This window comes from Podarcis erhardii, assembly GCF_964252035.2.
Source record: "Podarcis erhardii genome assembly, chromosome: 8".
Lineage (NCBI taxonomy): Eukaryota > Metazoa > Chordata > Lepidosauria > Squamata > Lacertidae > Podarcis > Podarcis erhardii.
In genome coordinates, this window is record NC_138499.1 from 366,764 (window position 1) to 385,083 (window position 18,320).

Below are 18,320 nucleotides of genomic sequence, written 5' to 3' on the forward strand. Positions count from 1 at the left end.
CTGGGGTCACTCTTGCAGAGCAGCCCCCGGTCAGTGAACTCGCCGGAGGTCTGAAGCTGCTTCGGGAAGCTCTTGTGGAGAACGCTCCTTCTGGAAGCACCACAAAGACCCCACAGCCAACTCCCCCAGGCTGGGACCCACCCAGGGGCTTTGAAGCGAGGAGGGCAGGGAGTTTGGGGCGCTAGGGAGGGGCTCAGTGTCCTTGGAAGGGGAGCGAGTTGTCGTGAACAAACCACACGGAAGCCGTTTCATAGAATCTTCTTTACTGCCCCCGGTGCAGAGGGCCTGGTTCCATACTGCATGTTTTTACAAACACTTCATGGTATTTACAAGTCGCGGTTTAGTGTTCTGCCTCCCGAAAAACAGAGATGAGCCTGAACAGTTTAGTCTGAGAAGAACGAGGGCCGCCTCCGCTGCTTTGAGCAGGAAGAGGCAGGAGGGGAGCCAGGGGAGCTGGGGGGGGGGAGGCCCAAGGGGGAGAAGGGGGAGGGCACCCCCAGCCTGTGGCCAACACAGAATATGGATACAGGCTTGCTCGAGTTAATACATCATGCAAAAGCAAGAAAAAAAACCAACCAACTGGATAATGAGAGAATAATATAACATCAACAAATGCCAAGGAATGGGATGGCTTGATTCACATGGAGCAAATAAGGATGGGCTGGCGGAGAAGGACCTTCCGATGCCGGGGGGGGGCACAGCATCCTCTTGGCTTCCGCAGGCAGGAGTTGGGGAGGCTGCCCAAGGACACCCCCCACCCCGCCGGGCTGTGGCTCCAGCAACAATCCCCCTCAGGACTGAGACCACCTCTGCTCTACTGCTGCCTTGGCATCTCTTATTGCTTTGAAAGGAGGGCAGGAATGCCCCTTGTGAGCCCGGGAAAAGCACCCTGACAGAGGAGGATGTGCCCCTGACCCTACTTATGCTGGAGGGTGGGGGCCAGGTGGGGGAGGCAGGAGGCAGCACCCTCTGAGCTGCAGCAGGCAGGGTGGCTTTCCAACGGCCTCACTCCCCTGCCCACAACCGTCTGGCTGCCTTCCTCCAGAGCACAGCACAGCAGCTCTCAGCCTCGGCCCCCCCGCAGGGCCAGGGGACCAGCTCATCTGCGATGGGCAGAGGACCACTCCAGCTCCGCCAGGCAGCTGTTCCCAGAAGGCTCTCTGCGGCCGCCCCTGCCTCCCTACCCCTGCCCCCGCCTCACTGGCCCCTGACCGCCAGCCACGGCCCCCGCTAGCTGCTCCGCGGTGGCTGCAAAGGGAGGGGGGAAGGGTCTGCCTGGGTCCTCAGTGCTGTCCCACTTGCCCCAACACTGGGGGACGAGATCCGCGGCAACTGGGAAGGAAGTTGAAATGGACATCCAGCAACGCTAAATAAAGTGAAGAAAAAGAACAGGATGGGATGAGAGAGAAGAAGTCACACGTGACAATGATGCCATCACATCAAGCCAGGAAGCCACTGCCATGCTCAGCCCCGCTGGCTCCTCGGACCCCCGCCTGCCTGCCTGCCACTCCCTGCCCGTGACGGACCCTGAACACCCTTCCAAGGAAGGAGAAGAAGCTGAGGCTGCTGGCCAGAGACCGGGGGAGGAGCAATGGCCCATCAGCCTCAGAGCCCCAGAGGTGCAGGAGGAGAGAAACAGTGGGAAAGGGGCTGGCTCTTCCCCAGAACAGGGGGGCACTGTTCTCATTCTCAAGATCAGCGGGGAGCACTCTTGGCACTTGCGTGTTCTATTTCTAGCTTCCCTGGGTCTCCCTCTCTGCAGCTCTGCCCACCTTCCATTCAGCACCACCTCAGCCCCCGGAAGCCAGCGCAAGAAGCTCACAGCCCAAAGCGGAAGGAGATTTCGAGCCCTGCAGTTACCTTTGTGGGCGAGAGCAGCGAAGGGAAGGCTGCTGCATCTGCTGCTGCCGCCTCAGGGCCTCCTGCTGAGCTCCTCCAGGACTTGCTGACCTCAGAAAACCAGCTCAGGAGTTCTCCCAGCGACAGGGGGACTTCTTTGGTGGGACTAGGAGAAAACGTCTGAGAGAAAGAGCGCATGTTATTACGAAGGAACACAAAGCAGCTGGGAAGAAAAAGCACAAGGACGGTGCCCGTTTCAGGGCGCGGCTGCTTCCGTAAGTGCCCCATCCTGCCACTTGCCCTCGATAAGAAGAAAAAGCAGGACTCTGAAAGCATAAGACCCAGGAGAAGACACAGCCTTGGTGGTACCCGTGAGCATCCCCAGGGGAGACAGCTTTTAGCAAGAGGCCAGGGAACAGACCTCACTCAGCTGTTGTGGCATCAAGGGAGACCGTCCAGTTGCCTGTCCACGTTTTCGTACAGGGCGCTTCCCAGATACACAGAACCAGACAGACAGACAGACAGACAGACGTGCAGAGGTCACAGCCAGCTAAGAGCAGCCCACAGCAGTGCAAAGCTCCCCGTGTGCTGAGCGCAGCAAGCAGAGGACCACAGAAAGCGCCAGGAAGGATCTGCAGGTTGGGAGGCGTGGGCAGGGAGAAGAGACGGGCAGAGGGGGAGGTGTGGAGAGGGGCAGGCAGGCCCATCCGCAAGGCGGCAGCAGCATGGAGGGAGGAGGCGGCGGCAGCGCCAGGGCACACTTACGGTCTGAGCGCAGAGTCCAGGCAGCGGAGGGGAAGCCAGCCAGAGAGCAGCTGCGATGGAGTGCAGGCAGCAGTGGTCTTGGTCGTCCGGCCGAGGGCCCGTGAGAAAGAGCAGTCCAGGCATGGCGTTGGAAGCTTGTGGCAGCCGAGGGGGGCTGTGGGGTGCCCAGGGGGCGGTGGGGGGCTTCTCTTCCTTCCTGACTGGAGGCGGAAGGTGCAGCTTGCATAGGCAGGAGGTCCAGAGGCTCCTTGGCACGAGGAGGGAGCTGGTGGGGCTCCGTGGAGGAAGTCGCTGGCTGGTGAGGAGAAGGACAGAGTGCAGCTTCTGCCCGAGGGCGGCATCCGCAGGTCCCTCCCTGCCTGGGGTTATTCTACTCTGCGGATGGTACAAAGAGAAACAAGCTCCCGGGTGGCTAAACTGAGGGCGGGGGAAGGATGGTGGAGGATGATGACGGAAACGCTCTCTCTCTTTCTCTCGATATACAAATACTGTCAGAACAATCATATATATTAATATATTAGTCTAGTCTTTTTTTGGTTAAACTTTAGGCACTGCTTTGGAAGGAGATTGTGTTTTTAAACATTACAAAATAATAATAATAAAAATGAGAAGGTTAGCCAGCAGCTTTTCCACATGCAGAGCAGGATAAATGCAAAAGTTATCTCAGGCTTTAAGGAGGCAGGAGGGCTGGGAGCACGTTAGGCCACGGGCAGCTGCGGCTGACCCTGCAGTCCAATAGATCTCCTGCTGCCGCCTTCTCCTCCTCCGCAGCTCACGCTCTGGGGGGCCGAGATGCCAGCAAGGCTGGGGGGGACATCTGTGCTGCCGCCGCCGCCGCCGCTTGGACCTGATGTGTATCGTCGGCCATAGTTGGAAGCAGTGTAAGAGGCGGAAGAGAAGGACATGGAGAAACCGGAGCCCGTTGCGTCGAAGCTCCCTCGCCTGGAGCCCGACCGGGATCCCGTTCGTGAGCCGGATCGAGACCCCGAAGTGGAGCCGGAGCCACTGACATTGTAGGGGCTGTAATAGCCTTTGCTGGACTGGGAAGAGGCTTCCAGGAGACGCAGGCCGGTGCCCTCCTCCGTCATGCTCCTGTCCATGGCGTCCTTGTAGGAGATCTTGAGCTTGGTTTTGGGGCAGGTCAAGTACTTGGAATAGGTGTTCACGTCCCGGAGCTTCTGGGCCGTGCGGGCGTCGATGGTGCCCTTCTGCAGCGCCTCATCCAGGGGGACCCGGCCAGTCAGCTCTGGCTCAATCAGCCCTCCAGTCAGATACTGCACCTCCAGGAACCGCTGGCCGGCCTCGTAGTACAGCCAGCCCTTCTTCAGGGCTTGCGCCGCAGACATCTTGGTCTTGGTTCTGGGGTCCTCAAAGCCGTAGAAAGCCTTCTGGGCGAGGTTGATCCTGTCCACCATGATCTTGTCCACTAGGCCTTTGTTAACGGCATCGGCGACAGAGAACTTCTCCCCGGAGCTCGGGTCAATGATGCCACCCGTGCAGGCCTGAGCCTCCAGCAGTCTCTGGCCAGTGATGTTGTCCACCAGGTTGCGGTGCATGGCCTCTGTGATGGAGACCTTCTCCAGGGTGTCTGTGTCCAGGATGCCAGCCACTGGGCCGGTCTCCTCTGTGGGGTCACTCCAGGAGGTCAGCTGAGCTCTCCCGTGGGCGGGGCTTACGGGGTAGGAAGAGGAGGAGCCGACGGAGGAAGATCTGGATCGGAACCCGCTCATGTTGCCAGACAACATGTCTGCAAACTCTGTGATGGACAAAGTGCCCGAGCGGTACTGGTCGAGGGCAGACTGGTCAATCAGGCCCTTTGCAATGGCGTCGTCGATGTCGTATTGCCTCCCTGACCTCCGGTCAATGATCATGGATTTGACGACCCCGTCCGAGGAGGAAATAGTGATCTCTTCCCATTCACACTCCTGCTCAGAGAGCTCCAAATAGGTCTGATGGTCAATGAGGCCTTTGCGGTAGGCTTCGTACACGGACATCTCCTTCCCGGTCTCTGGGTCAACGATCACCACCCTGCGCTTGCGGACGGAGGACTTGGAGGAGGTCTTCCTCTCCCGCTTCTTCTCCTTCAAAGGCAGAAGGCAGAGCCCAGTCTCAGGGTCTGTCATGCACCTCTCCATCAGCTGCAGGTAGGTCAGGTTCTCCTCGGTGTTTGGGTCGAAGAACCCCTTTGTGTCATCACTAGGATCCAGGAGGATCTCATTCATTTCCTCATCAAACAGGCCTCTCTTGTATGCCATTTCCACAGGCAGGCGATGGCTCTCCTCTGGATCAATGATGCCTCCTGTGGCAATCTGAGCTTCTAGCAAACGGATCCCGTGGTCTTTCAGGATCAGGCCTTTCTTCATGGCTTGGAAGAGGGAGATCATCTTGCCAGAGTAGGGGTCCTTGTAGCCTGTCACAGCCCTCTCTGCTGAAAGCAGCTTGTCCTTAAACTCGGGACCCACAATGCCCATGCGCACAGCCTCCTCCACAGTCAACTTGAGGCTCTTGATGGGGTCAATGACATACCCAGTAGCTGCCTGGGCTTCCAGCAGCTCAAAGGCTGTGCCGGGACGGATGATGCCTTTCTTCATGGCCTGGTACACGGACAGTCTCTCCTTGGTGGAGTCCACGTAGACGCCAGCAATGCAGCTGGTGCCCTCCAAGAACCTCTGCAGGTTTTTGGAGACTTCTTCCACAGAGGTCAAGCCGTCCTGGAGGCGCTGGGCGGTTGCTTCATCCATGACTTTGGAGCGCACCAGCTCTTCAACCGAGATCTGCTTCCTCAGGCCCCTGAAGGTCAGCTTCCGAGTGTCACAGAGGGGCAAGAGCAGGCAGCCATTGTTCTCGTCCTTCCTGCATCGCTTGAGGAGCTGTGCATAGCTGAGCTTGTCGTCGGTGGAGGGATCCACATAGCTGCGGACCTCACTGGGCTCAGACAGCCGGTCGTGCGTCTCCCTGTTAAAGTAGCCACGCTGAATGGCAATCTCTAAGGGCAGGTGGAAGCCCAGGTGTGGGTCTATTATGCCTCCAGTGGCCAACTGGGCATCAAGCAGCCGGAGGGCTTCTTCAGAAGGGATGAGATCCTTCTTCATGGCCTGGAAAAGAGAGATTTTCTGCTCGCTGTAGGGGTCGCGGTAGCCGGTCACAGCTCTCTCGGCAGACAGGAGACGGTCATGCATTTCTGGGCCCACAACCCCTTTCCTGACGGCCTCATCAACAGTCAACATGTCATTTTTGATGGGCTCAACAATGAAGCCAGTGGCAGCCTGAGCTTCCAGCAAGGGCCGAGCCACCTCTGGGCTGATCAGCCCTTTCTTCAGGGCCTGGTAGATGCTGATCTTCTGTTTGCTGGATGGAATGTAGATTCCAGCAACACAGCCGGAGCCGTACAGGTACCTCCAGGTGGTCTCAATCTCCAGGATCTCGCGGATGGTCTTGGAGCCCTGCTTCAGTGCATTGTATATTTCCAGGGAGATGATCCTGGCCTCATAGAGGTCCTCAGCAGTGATGCGGCGGCGGACATAGTCATAGGAGGTGAGGTCTTGCTGCCGGATGATCTCTGTCTTCTCAATGATCTCAATGATGATGATGATCATGCGCTCCTTCGTCACCTTGCCGGAGCGGAACTCATCCATCAGCCGATTGCGTTGCTCCTCGGGGATCAGGTCCGAGTTCATGATCTCCCATAAGGACATGGAGGAGCCGGCCCTGTCTCCCACTGGAATGTCAACCTGGGTCTCCTCAAACACCTGCTTGGTCTCGGCCTCAGTGTACACCTGGGTTGTCTCCACCACGGTGGGTCTTTCAGGTTGCTTCAAGGGCAGCAGATAGAGGCCGGTCTCGGGGTCTTCAATACACCTCTCCTTCAGCTGCAGGTAAGTAAGATTCTCCTTGGTGTTGGGGTCAAAGAAGCCCTTGGTGTCATCTGTGTGGTCCAAGAGGGTTCGGTTCAGCGCTTCATCAAAGTAACCTCGCTTGTAAGCCACCTCCACGGGGACACGGTGGCTGTGCACGGGGTCAATGATGCCTCCAGTGGCAACCTGGGCCTCCAGCAGGCGGATGGCATGTTCCCTGAGGATCAGCCCCTTCTTCATGGCCTCAAAGAGGGAGATGGTGTTCCCAGAGTAAGGGTCCTTGTACCCAGTCACAGCCTTCTCGGCGGACAGCAGTTTCTCATGGAGCTCTGGTCCCACAATGCCAGCCTTCACCGCCTCATTGACATACAGCTTCTGGTTCCTGACTGGATCCACCATGAACCCTGTGGCTGCCTGGGCCTCCAGAAGGACAACTGCTGTGCTGGGCAGGAGCAGGTTCTTCTTCATGGCTTCGTAGATGCTCAGCTTCTCCTTGGTTTCTTCCACATACACACCAGCAATGCAGTCGCTCCCTTGGAGGTACCTCTTCACGTCTCCCATCTCGGAGAGGTCCCTCACAGTCTTCTTCCCTTCCTTCAGCTGCTCAAACTGGGCCTTGCTGAGAATCTTGGACTCCCAGAGCTCGCTGGCAGGCACGGGGGCACGCAAGCCACTGAAGGTCAGCTTCTCTTGCTTTTTGGTCTCAGTCTCTTCAATGATGGTGACAATTATTTTGATGACCCTCTCGATGGTGACTTTACCGGATTTGAACTGCCGTATCAGCTCCCGCCTCTGCTCTTCAGTGAAATATTCAGAATGAATCAGCTCCCAGATTGTGACCGTTTTGCCCTTCAAGCTGCCAGCTGGGACTTCCACCACTGCCTTGCCAAAGGATTCCTTAGCCTGGCTATCGGAGTAGACCTCCTCCTGCTGAAACCGGATGGCCTGGTCAGAGAGGGAGAGCAGGCGAAGGCCCGTCGGCTTGTCAACGTGGCATTTCCTCTGCAGCTGAGCGTAACTGACCTTCTCCTGGGCATTGGGGTCGTAGTACAGCTTGGCATCGTCTGCTGGAGCAGACAACATCTTGTGCATCTCTTCGCTGAAGTAGCCTCGCTTGCAAGCAACGTCAAGGGGGAGGCGGTGGCTGTTCACGGGGTCAATGATGCCCCCGGTGGCAAGCTGAGCGTCCAGCAGACGGACCCCTGTCTCCTTAGCAATGAGGCCTTTCTGCAGTGCTTGGAAAAGCGAGACCACCTGCCCCGTGTAAGGGTCCTTGTACCCTGTCACAGCCTTCTCTGCAGACAGCAGCTTCTCATGCAACTCAGGGCCAACAATTCCAGATTTGACGGCTTCGTCCACAGGGAGATACTCATTCCTCACGGGGTCAATGATGTATCCACTTCCAGCCTGGGCCTCCAGGAGCAACAGGACCACCTCTGGCTTGAGGAGGTTTTTCTTCAAGGCATCATTGAGCAGTAACTTCTGGCCTGTTGACTCTACCAAGATGCCTGCGATGGCGCTCGAGCCTTTCAGATACTTCTTGATGGCCTCATCATTGGCGACATCCTTCACGGACTTCTTCCCCTGGTGCAACTGGTTGTAAAGATCCTTGTCAATGATTTTGCTCTCCAGCAGCTCGGCAGCTGGGACAGGCGCCCGGAGCCCATCGAAACAGAGCTGGCTCTTCTTCTCGCTCTCCTCCACCACTGTGATGACGAGCCGGATTATCTTCTCCACGGTGATCTTTCCAGTCTTGTACTGGCGCAGAAGGTCCCGCCTCTGCTCCTCAGTGAAATACTCAGAGTTGATGATTTCCCAGATGGTCACGGTCTTTCCCTTGAATTGGCCGAAGGGAGCGGACACTGTGGCTTTCCTGAAGACGTCTTTTGCCTCTTGGTCGGTGTAGACCAGCTCTCTGCCTTTGGCTGCTTTGTCTGTCAGCAGCAGCAGAGTGAGGCCAGTCTCCGGGTCGGTCACACATCTCTCCATCAGCTGCAAGTAAGTCAGGTTCTCCTGGGTGTTGGGGTCGAAGAAGCCTTTGGTGTCATCCGTGGGGTCAGAGAGGATCTTCTGCATCTCTTCATCGAAGAAGCCTCGCTTGTAGGCCACTTCCACGGGCAGGCGGTGACTATTGATGGGGTCGATGATGCCTCCTGTGGCAATCTGAGCCTCCAGGAGCCTGATCGCGTGGTCTTTCACAATGAGATCTTTTGTCATGGCTTGGAAGAGGGAGATCTTTTCCCCCGTGTAGGGATCTTTGTAGCCGGTCACTGCTCTCTCAGCAGACAGCAATTTATTGTGCAGTTCAGGCCCCACAACTCCCTCTTTCACAGCCTCGTTGACGGACATCCGCTTGTTCTTTATGGGGTCGATGATGAAGCCAGAGGCAGCCTGCGCCTCCAGCAGGATGAGGGCTGTGCCTGGGCTGAGCAGCTGCTGCTTCATGGCCTGGTAGATGCTCACTTTCTCATTGATTGGCTTAACCACCAGGCCGGCGATGCTGTTGGTGCCTTGCAAGTACCTCCTGACGTCATCCCTCTTGGAGAGCTCCTCCACCGTCACCTTCCCTTTGGTCAACTTGTCCAGGTTCTTTCGGCTCAGGATGCCAGCCTCCAGCAGCTTCTTGGCAGGCACTTTCTGACGGATTCCATCGAAAGCCAATTCTGGCTCACCGTTCCGAGAGATGCCATCTACCATGTCTCGGCCGTTGGGCACAGCCTTCGACTGAGGTGCCTGCGTGGATGGGACAACCACCTCCTGGGGAAGGTCATCGGTCTGGATCATGATCTCCCTCGTCTGAGCCAGGGCCACCCGCTGCTCCTCCTGCAGCTTCTCCAGCTTCTCCCTCAGCTTCTGGTTTTCCTCCGCAAGAAGCTTCTCCTGCTGCTTCCGCTGCTTTTCCAGCTGCTGGAGCTCCTCCTGCTTCCGGCGGACATTCTCCTCGGCCTCCGCCTGCTTCTTCTTGGCCTCCTCCAGGGTGGCCGCCAGCTGCTGCTTCTCCTGCTCCATCTGCTTCTGCTGGCGCTCCTGCTCCGCCTTTAGGCCCTGAGCCTTGTTGACCTCGTCCTGGAAGAGCTTCTCCAGCTTGGCCTTCTCCTCCTCCACGAACCTCTCCTTCTGCAAGAGGATGTCCTTCTCCGACAGGAAAGTCTGCTGGAGGATCTGCGTCTCCTGGAGCAACTGCTCCTTCTGAGCCATCTGCATCTGGGGGAGGGAGACAAAAGGGAGGTCAGTTGCCTTACACACGATATGCACACAGTGCCCAAAGAACAGTCAATGGACGCCAACACAGCAGGTTACATTCAAAGCCAGCACTGGGGGGGGGGGCACATGTTAAGGGTCAACCTGGCTGGCCCTGAGAGGCAGCACATGAGGAAGTTAGGGAGTTACCACAATTTCCATGTGAGTAAACAAGCAGCGGGAGAGGGTTGGGGGCACAGGGGGACGTCTGGTTTTGGTAAGATTCTGTTACCCCTGCCTTGGAAAGGGGGACCAGGACGTGGTGGAGCAAATGGTGCCTTCTCTGGGTTAAGCGAGTCTTGTGCACATCTGGCCTCCAGCTGCGCTTGGGCCCCAGCACAGACAATGGCCAGGAATGGGGGGGGGGAGCTGTAGTCCAGGGGTGCTGGGTAGTTTCCAAGAGGAAAGTAGACATGGGAGTTGCACAAAGGCAGCCTTCCGACAGGCCTCTCCATGAAGGAGCCTGAGTTCAACTGTTCTGAGGAATGACAGCAGAACCCCAGCCCTTCTCTGCATAACTTCCAGAATTTAGCTACCACTCCTCTCTCCCACCCGCCTTGGACTCATAGATGGTCTCAGGCGCAACAGAAGGAGGGGGCAGAGTGGATTGTAAAACCATGTCAGAACGTAGGTGGGGGGGGGGTCACATTGTTCAATGCTCCTCTACGCAAAATGAATAATAGAATAAAATAATATAAACTATCACAGCATGGAGTGGACTTTTATCCTTGCAGTCCAGTTTCATTTGATTTGCAGAGATAGTTTACACAGAGGATCATCTACTATCTAGACTGCTTTTTCATAAAAGGCAGCAAACAGCACGCAACCCTCTAACCAGATGTAGAAAAGCCTGAGTAAAAATGTGACCCCCCCCACCTGCCCTCTGAAGTGGTACAGCCTGCCCTGCCCCGGGGTTGCTGAGTGCGTGGAGCTTCCATGTGCCTTCCTCCCTGTGGGGGGCCCTGGGGGTGGGGCCTGGGGGCCCAAGGAAAGGGGTACCTCCTCAGCCTGCTGCTGCAGCCGCTCCGCCTCGCGCTTCAGCCTCTCCTTCTCCTGCTCCAGCTCCGCGATGGCCTTCCGCAGCGCCTCGGCGTCCTGGTCGCTCTTCTGCCTCTGGATCTCCAGCGTCTGCACCAGCGTCACCTTCTCCCGGGTGGCCAGCTCCGTGTCGTGCAGCTTGTGGCTGATCTCCTCCGCCTGCTTCTTGAAGCGCTTGGCCTCCTCCTCGGCCTTGGCCTGCGCCAGGCTCAGCTCCGTCACCTGCACCTTCAGGCGCTCGGCGTCGGCCGTGATCTCCAGCTGCCGGCGGCGCTCCGCCTCCAGGGTCTTCTGGAAGCCCTCGGCCTCCTCGGCCAGCTGCATCTGCATCTGCTCCTTGTCCTCCTGCAGCTTCTTGGCCTGCTCCTGGGCCAGCTCCTTCTGCTTCTGCAGCATCTCGGCCTCAGCCTTCAGCCGCGTGGCCTCCTGCACCGCCTGCATCTTCTCCTTCAGGATCTTCTCCGCCAGCGCCCGCTGCTGCGCCAGGTCCTCCTCCGCCAGCTTGCGCATGCGCGCGGCCTCCTGCACCTCCACGCTCAGCCGGGCGGCCTCCTCCGCCACCTGCTTCATCTTCTCCGCCTCCTCCGCCAGGAACTTCTGGGTGTTGTCCTTGTCCTTCATGATGAGGATCTTGTTCTCCTCCTCAATGCGCAGCTTCAGCTTGACCAGCTCCTCCATCTGGATCTTCACCTTGAAGAGCTCCTCCTCCACCTGCGCCTTCTGCTTCATGGCCTCCGTCACCTCGTTCTTCAGCCGCTGCTGCTCCTCCTCCAGGATGTTCTTCTGGTGGTCCGTCTCCTCCAGCCGAAGCTTGACCTTGGTCAGCTCCTGCTCCACCTGGGCCTTCTGCCGCAGGGTCTGCTCCGCAAACTTCTTGTGCTTCTCCATCTCGGCGTCCGCCAGCTGCTTCTGCTTGAGGGCCGCCTGTTCCGCCTGGGCCCTCCTGGCCGCCTCCAGCTCAGCCTCCTTCCGGAGCTGCTCCGCATCCTCCTGGGCCTTGGCCTTGGCTTGGGCCTCCTCCTCCGCCCGCTGCTTCATGTGCTCGGCTTCCTCCACCAGCTGCCGGGAGAGGGCTGCGTCCTGCTCCGCCTTGACCCGCGCAAACTCTGCTTCCTCGGCCGCCTTCTTGGCCCTCAGAGCCTCCTCCTTCAGCCTGTCCAGGATGCTCTGCTCCTGCTGCCTGCTCTGCAGCAGCTCCTGCTCCTTCTCCTGCACGGCGGCCAAGTGGGCCTTCTCTTCTGCCGCAATCCTTTTCTGGGCAGCCTCCTGGGCCAGCTGGATCTGCCTCTCAGACTCCTTCTCCGCCAGCTCCTTCTGCCTCTTGGCCTCCTCCACCTTCGCCTTCAGTCGCTCCACCTCCTCCAGGGCTGCCTTGCGCTGGCGGGCTGCATCCTGCTCGGCAGCCAGGATCTGCTTGACCTTGGCTTCAGCCTCCCGACGGCGGTTCTCCTCCTCCAGGGCCAGCTGCCGCAGCCTCTCAGCCTCGTTCTCGGCCTGCTCCTTGCTGCGCTGGATCTCCTCAGCGTTCTGCTTGATCTTGCCCAGCTCCAGCTCCAGGTCCGTCTTCCCCACAGAGGCCTTCTCAAAGTTGATCTTGAGGATGCGGATCTCCTCCTCGATGATGCGCCGCTGCTTCAGCGTCTCGTCCACGATGGTCCTCTGCCTCTCCAGCTCACCTTCAGAGGACTTCTTCAGCTGCGTGATCTTCTCCTCAATGTCCTGCTTGTGCTGGGCAGCCTGCTCCTCCAGCAGCCTCCGCTGGTAGGCCTCGTCCTCCGCCAGCCGCCGCAGCCGCTCATTCTCAGCCTCCTTCTCCTTCAGGGCGATCTCGGCCTCTGCCTTCAGCCGCGAGGCGTCATTGATGGCCGCCAGTTTCTCCTTGAGGATTCGCTCAGCCTCCGCCCGTTGCCGGGCGGCTTCCTCCTCCGCCAGCTGCCTCTGCCGCTTGGCCTCCTCAGAGAGGGCACGCAGTCGGGCTGCCTCCTCCGCCAGCTCCCGCAGCTTGTTGGCCTCGGCCTCCAGGATCTGCTTGGACTTCTCGCTGGTCGAGCGGGTCTCCTCTTCTGCTTTGGTCTTGCTCTGCAGCAGCAGCTCCATTTCGGCCCGCAGCTTGGCCAGCTCCTCCTCCAGCTCCTTGCGCTTCAGGATGGCTTCGTTCACCTCGTTCTTGAGGCGGAAGAGCTCCTCCTCCAGCAGCAGCCGTTGCTGCTCCCCGTTCTCCATCTCGGCCTTCAGGCGGATGAGCTCCTGCTCCGCCAGGAACTTCTGCTGGGCGGTGCCCTCGGCCAGCTTCCGCTGCTTCTCCAGCTCCTCCTCGGCCAGCTCCTTCTGGCGCAGAGCGGACTCCTCGGCCTTCGACCGCTTCCGGGCCTCGCGCTCTGCGTCCTCCTTCTGCTTCTCAGCTTCTTCCTGCGCCAGGGCCTTCTTGTGGGCCACCTCCTCGGCCTGGAGCCGCAGGCGCAGCGCCTCGTTGGCCTTCTGGCGCCACTTCTCCACCTCCTTCTCGGCCTCCTCGCGAGACGCCTCCGCGTCCAGCTGCAGCTTCTTCAGCCTCTCGGCCTCCTCCTGCAGGTGGGTGACCGTGATGTGCTCCTGCTGGAGGGACATCTCTAGCTGCGCCGTCTTCTCGGCGAAGGAGAGGCGCCGGCTCTGCAGGTCTGCCTCGGCGCTCTTCTGCGCCATCTCCTGGGCCACCTGCACCTGCCGCTGCTTCTCCAGCTCGGCCTGCTTCATTCTGCGCTCGGCCTCCTCCGCCTGCAGGCGCAGCTTCTGCAGGTCCTCCAGGGCCTTCTGCTTCTCGCGGGCGGCCTGCTGCTCGGCCTGCACCTTGCGCTTCAGCTCGTCCTCCGCCTCCTTCTTCTTCTGGGCCTCGTCCTTGACCTGCTTGCGCAGGCGCTCAGCCTCCTCCTGGGCCAGGCGCTTCTGGCGCTCGGCCTCCTCCGCGCTGTCCCGCAGCGCCTGCAGCTCTCCCTCCGCGGCCGCCTTCTGCTTCTCGGTGGCGTGCAGCTGCAGGCGGATGATGTGGATCTCCTCCTCCACCTTCCGGCGGTTGATCTCGGCCTCCTCGATCACCTTGAGCTTGGACTGGATCTGCGCGTCCGAGCTGAGCTTCATCTGCTTCAGCTCCTGCTGGATGGTTTGCTGCTGCTGCACGGCGTCCACAGCCACCAGCTCCCTCCGGCTGACCTCCTCCTGCATTCGGCGCTGCAGCTCCTGGGCCTCCCTCTCGGCCTGCGCCTTGGCCTGCGCATGGGCCTCCGCCAGCTGCTTCTGCTTCTCCAGCTGCGCCTCCACCTCGGCCAGGCGCTTCCGCTCCTCCTCCTTCAGCTTCTCTGCGGTTTTCTGCGGGGGGGGGGAGGGAGCAGAGAGAAGGGGGGGGAGAGAAAGAAAGATCACACAAGAGAGAGATTGGAGCAGGGGGTGAGCGAGAGGGGCAGGGGTGGGGGGCATGGTGTGGCGGCGGTGGCGGCTCTTCCCAGGAGGCTGCGGGAAGACGTGTGGCAGTCGGGAGAGGCTGGCGCTCACGTCTCTCACTTAGTACGACAGGCAAGAAAGCAGGGAAGACCTCAAACCAAGGATGACGAATGGATGGATGGATGGATGGATGGATGAATGAAGAGACGGACGCAAGACAATGGCAAAGACACACACAACGGAAGACAAATTGGCTGCAGGACGAAGAGAGCAGTTGGCACACCTCCACCATGCTCACCAGGCAGCGAGAAGCAAGATGCCCTCCAGGCAGAGACTCCCCCCACCGACAGCCCAAACTGTGGCAACAGGGAAGACCCATCCGCTCAGCAAAGGTGGGGAGGAGGAGCCAGCCCAACGTGGGGTTTGAGGCGAGGAAGGGCGCGACGAGAAGGTGGAAAGCCCCACGGCCCCCGGGCGGCCCCCGCAGGCTCACAAAGGCTGCCAATTTCATTGACATGTCCTAGGCCTGCCCTCCAGATCCCCCAAGGAGCATCTGCAGGGGGAGGCCAGGGGAGAAGTGAAGAACGCTTCACCGGGTGGAAAGCCCAGGGGTCCGCTCCCTTGCTCCGCTCCCCACGAGGCAGGGAGGGAGGGGGAAACGGAGCATGCACAGAGCGCACCACAGAGACAGAAGCCCCGAATTCTCAGCCCCGGGAAGTGCCAAGAGGCCGGCACCTCCTGGCTGGAGAACGCAGGCGGTGGCAGGAATGGCAGATGATCGCAGCAGGGCAGCAGTGATGGCAACCCCTCCTCCATTCTCCTGACTGCCTCCAGACGGTGGGCAGGACTAGGACCCCCCCCCCATCCCACTCCAAAAAACTCTCCTTCTCAGTTGCATCTGAATTTCTGCCCTTCCGTCTCAGCCTACTAGGAACCACAAAGGGTTCGGCCCACAGGAGTTGCAGGAGGGAGGGAGGGAAAGGAGAAGCAAGGTGTGCGCAGAGAACAGGGTCCATGTGGGGGGGGGGGTGTCGGCATGCGCATAGTGGAGTACCTGATGCAGAAAAGGCCCGGATCCTCCTGGTTTTTAACCCGCCATTAGATCCCCAACCAATGCAAACATCCCCCAAGACAAAGCACTGGCAAAGCGGCTGGACTTCCAGAGGGCAGAAATCAAGAGTTAGGAAGGTTACAGAGGAGCATTTCAGAGCAGAAGAGGACAGGACAGGACAGGACAGGAGAACCGGGCGGGGAGGAGCCCCGGCCCAAGAAGCAGCTGCAGCTGTACTAAGTGTGTATCTGGGAAGTGCCTCTGGCAGACAGGACAGGCCCGGCGGAGGAGCCCCCCCCCCGGCGGGTTAGGGGGCCTCGTGGTCCAGCGTTAGTCATGCGGAAGAGGCAGTCAGGCAAGAGGGATGCTCTGGCCCAGGATGGACCGCGGGGGGGGGGGGGCAGGGGGAGAAGGATGCAGCCAAGGCATGCTGCCCCCCATCCCTCCTCCCACGGGGTGCGCACTCACCTCCTCGTGCTCCAGCCGCCGGAGCGTCTCCGTGATGAACTTGATGTACTGGCTGCTCAGCGTGGTCAGCTCACTGTAGCGCGTCCGCAGGTCCACGTACTGGGAGACCACAAAGCAGCAAGGTCACGGCGGGGTGGGGGGGGGGCAAGACTGCAGCCCCCCAGGCCTTCCCCAAGGTCCCTTATGGGACTCAGCCAGAGGGAGCCACACCAGAAGGCCTCTCCTCAACCTGCTCCCCAGGGACGTGGCTAGTTGTCACCCAGGAGCTCTTCCTCCTCCTCCTCCTCCTCCTCCTCTGTGCCTTTCTCTTTCCAAAGCCATCCAAGCTGGCAGCCATCCCTGCACATCCTGGTGCAGTGAGTTCCACAGTTCCAAATATGCCCTGAGCCAAGGAGCCTTTCCTTTTGTCTGTTCTGGATCTCCTGCCAATTCTTTTAGCAATACAAGGCAGAGTGGGAAAAACATCTCTCTAAAGGCAAATATCCAGCACATGGTCAGAAGCCCATTTCCACTCATCCATCTTCAAATATCTCAAGGGCTCTCACACGGAAGAGGGAACATGCTTGTTTTCTCCTGCTCTGGAGGGTAGAATCCAAGCCAATGGCTTCAAGTTACAAGAAAGGCGGTTCCCACTGAACATCAGGGAAAAGTTTCTGACAGTAAGAGCTGTTTGACGGGGGGGCAGTCTCCCTTGGGAAGATGTGGAGGTTTTTAAGCAGAGCTTGGCTGGCCATCTGTCATGGACACTTTAGCTGAGATTCCTGCATTGCAGGGGGGTAGACTAGAGGACCCTTGGAGTCCCCTCAAACTCTATGATTCTATGGCGGGGAAACTCAGTCTCCCTTGCGTGGCGTATCTCCACTGTGCCTGCTGCCCAGGATGGCTCCAGGGTCCCTCTCCCCCCAGCCCCACCCAAGGGTGCCCCTCTCACCTCCTGGATGATGCTGTCTGAGGCCGACTGAACTTTTGGCTTCTTGGCTGGAGAGGCCACTGGCTCCACCTGCGCCTTGTAGGTCACCAGCTGGAGCTCATAATCCTTGTAAGAAGGGGGAAAGGGGGCAGAGGCAGGGTCAGCACCTGGAAGCCCCAACTCTCCTCAGCCCCCAACTCCCCTCCTCCATTTGCACGGGACCCCGGCCTCTCCGGCCCCCGGCTGCCTCACCTTGATGGCATCAATGTATTGCTTGGCAAAGCGCTGGCACTCCTCCACCTTATCCCGGTTGCGCTCACATTCCTCCAGGAGTTTCTAGGGAAACAAAGACAGCTGTTGGTGGCCCCGCAGGGAAGAGGCTCTGGGCTGAGGAAGGGCCACTGCCACCAACCCGTGTCCTTATCGATCAGGTGGGGGGATTCTGTGGGGTGGGGGGCTGCGCTTTAGCTGGTGGGCCGCCAAGAGCCCTTCAGACAGCTTCACCCAGAGGGAAGGCCAGGAGCGTCGCTCAGAGCTTTCGCTCGGCATCGGCCTTGCGGTGGAAACCCCTGGTGAGCCACCCCACGAGGCGACGCTGGCAGCCTCCCCATGGACCCAAGAGGGCCCCCCCTCAAAGTCAGCAGAGGACAGGCCACCATCAGGGAGGCCTTTCCACGAATGACACAGGCCTGGAGAAGCTCCGCTGCTTCCCTCAGTGATGAGCTGGAGCTGCAGGCCCCCTGGCAGGGCTGGGGGCAGGAGCAGCTGAGCCAAACCCCACGGCCGCCTCACCTTCTCCTGCAGCAGCTGCTCCCGCACGCCCTTGCTGCTGGTGATGGGAACAGCCTGGAGGCTCTCCTGGCGCTGCCGGGCCTCCTGGATCCACTGGATGAGGCTGTCGTAGCTCTCGCGGTAGTAGCGCAGCTGGCGCCCCAGCTGGTCCAGCTCCCTCTGGCGCAGGTCGATCTGGGCCAGGATGGCCTGCCAGCGCTCCAGCAGCTGCTGCACTCGCTCCCGGTACCGGTCCAGGTCAATGTCCCTCTCGCTGTGGCCCTGCACCATCCGCTCGTTCACCTCGCTGGCTTTGCCCAGGTCGGCCTCCAGGGTGCTGAAGATGGGCTGGTGCCCTTCCACCTGCCCACGCAGCCTCTGTGGAGGAAGAGGCAAAGGGTCAGCCCTCCTCGCAAGGAGCAGCTGGGGCCGGGGCCCCTCCCATCTCCCCGCCCTCCTGGCCGAAGCAGGCACCAAAGCTAAGAGGCTTGGGGTTTGCCTCACAGGCCCTGATAGCTGTAGGTTATGAGAAAGCGAGAGCAATAATCTGCCAACAAATTTGGGGTGTGGAACTGCAATGCCACCTGAGCGAGATGAATAAACACCCAGCAATAAAAAATAGTGGGAGAGGATTTACCCCAGCAAATTATTTGTCAAAATTACAAATACCTAAATACAGACGGTCATTTACCCTCGCTAGATTCAACGTGCTGCCATCTGCCTTATTGCAGGGCAGATCTTATTGCAGGTAAACTGTACGCGGAACGCGTCTGCCCCTGTGGCTTGAGGGAGGTAGAAACTGTCTCTCATGTCTTGTTATGCTGCCGTTTCTACGGGGATATACGCTCGGTATTTATTACCCCTCCTATGCAAAAATTTCCAAATGTACCTGAACTTCAATGTCTAAAATCCCTGGTAGAGGACAAGGATCCTGAGGTCACGTTAACAGTAGCCAAATTCTGTGCGATTG

At 59.2% G+C, this 18,320-nt stretch overlaps 1 protein-coding gene across 24 annotated transcripts in view; it reads right to left on the bottom strand.

Annotated features, from left to right (window-relative positions):
* Window positions 1-3,302: 3,302 nt before the first annotated feature.
* PLEC (plectin) overlaps window positions 3,303-18,320 on the bottom strand; it is a gene marked incomplete at its 3' end in the record, with an annotated part of 117,825 nt that continues 102,807 nt past the window's right edge. For 23 of the 24 annotated variants that reach the window (XM_081875006.1, XM_081875020.1, XM_081875003.1 and 20 more), the window contains 6 exons: window positions 17,372-17,728; window positions 16,832-16,915; window positions 16,601-16,705; window positions 15,670-15,768; window positions 10,698-14,078; window positions 3,303-9,662 (listed from right to left, as the gene is read on the bottom strand). In XM_081875006.1, the coding sequence (XP_081731132.1) occupies window positions 3,303-9,662; window positions 10,698-14,078; window positions 15,670-15,768; window positions 16,601-16,705; window positions 16,832-16,915; window positions 17,372-17,728 (10,386 nt within the window). The remainder of the gene's footprint in view (window positions 9,663-10,697; window positions 14,079-15,669; window positions 15,769-16,600; window positions 16,706-16,831; window positions 16,916-17,371; window positions 17,729-18,320) is intronic. The other variant, XM_081875019.1, reaches the window with a different exon arrangement.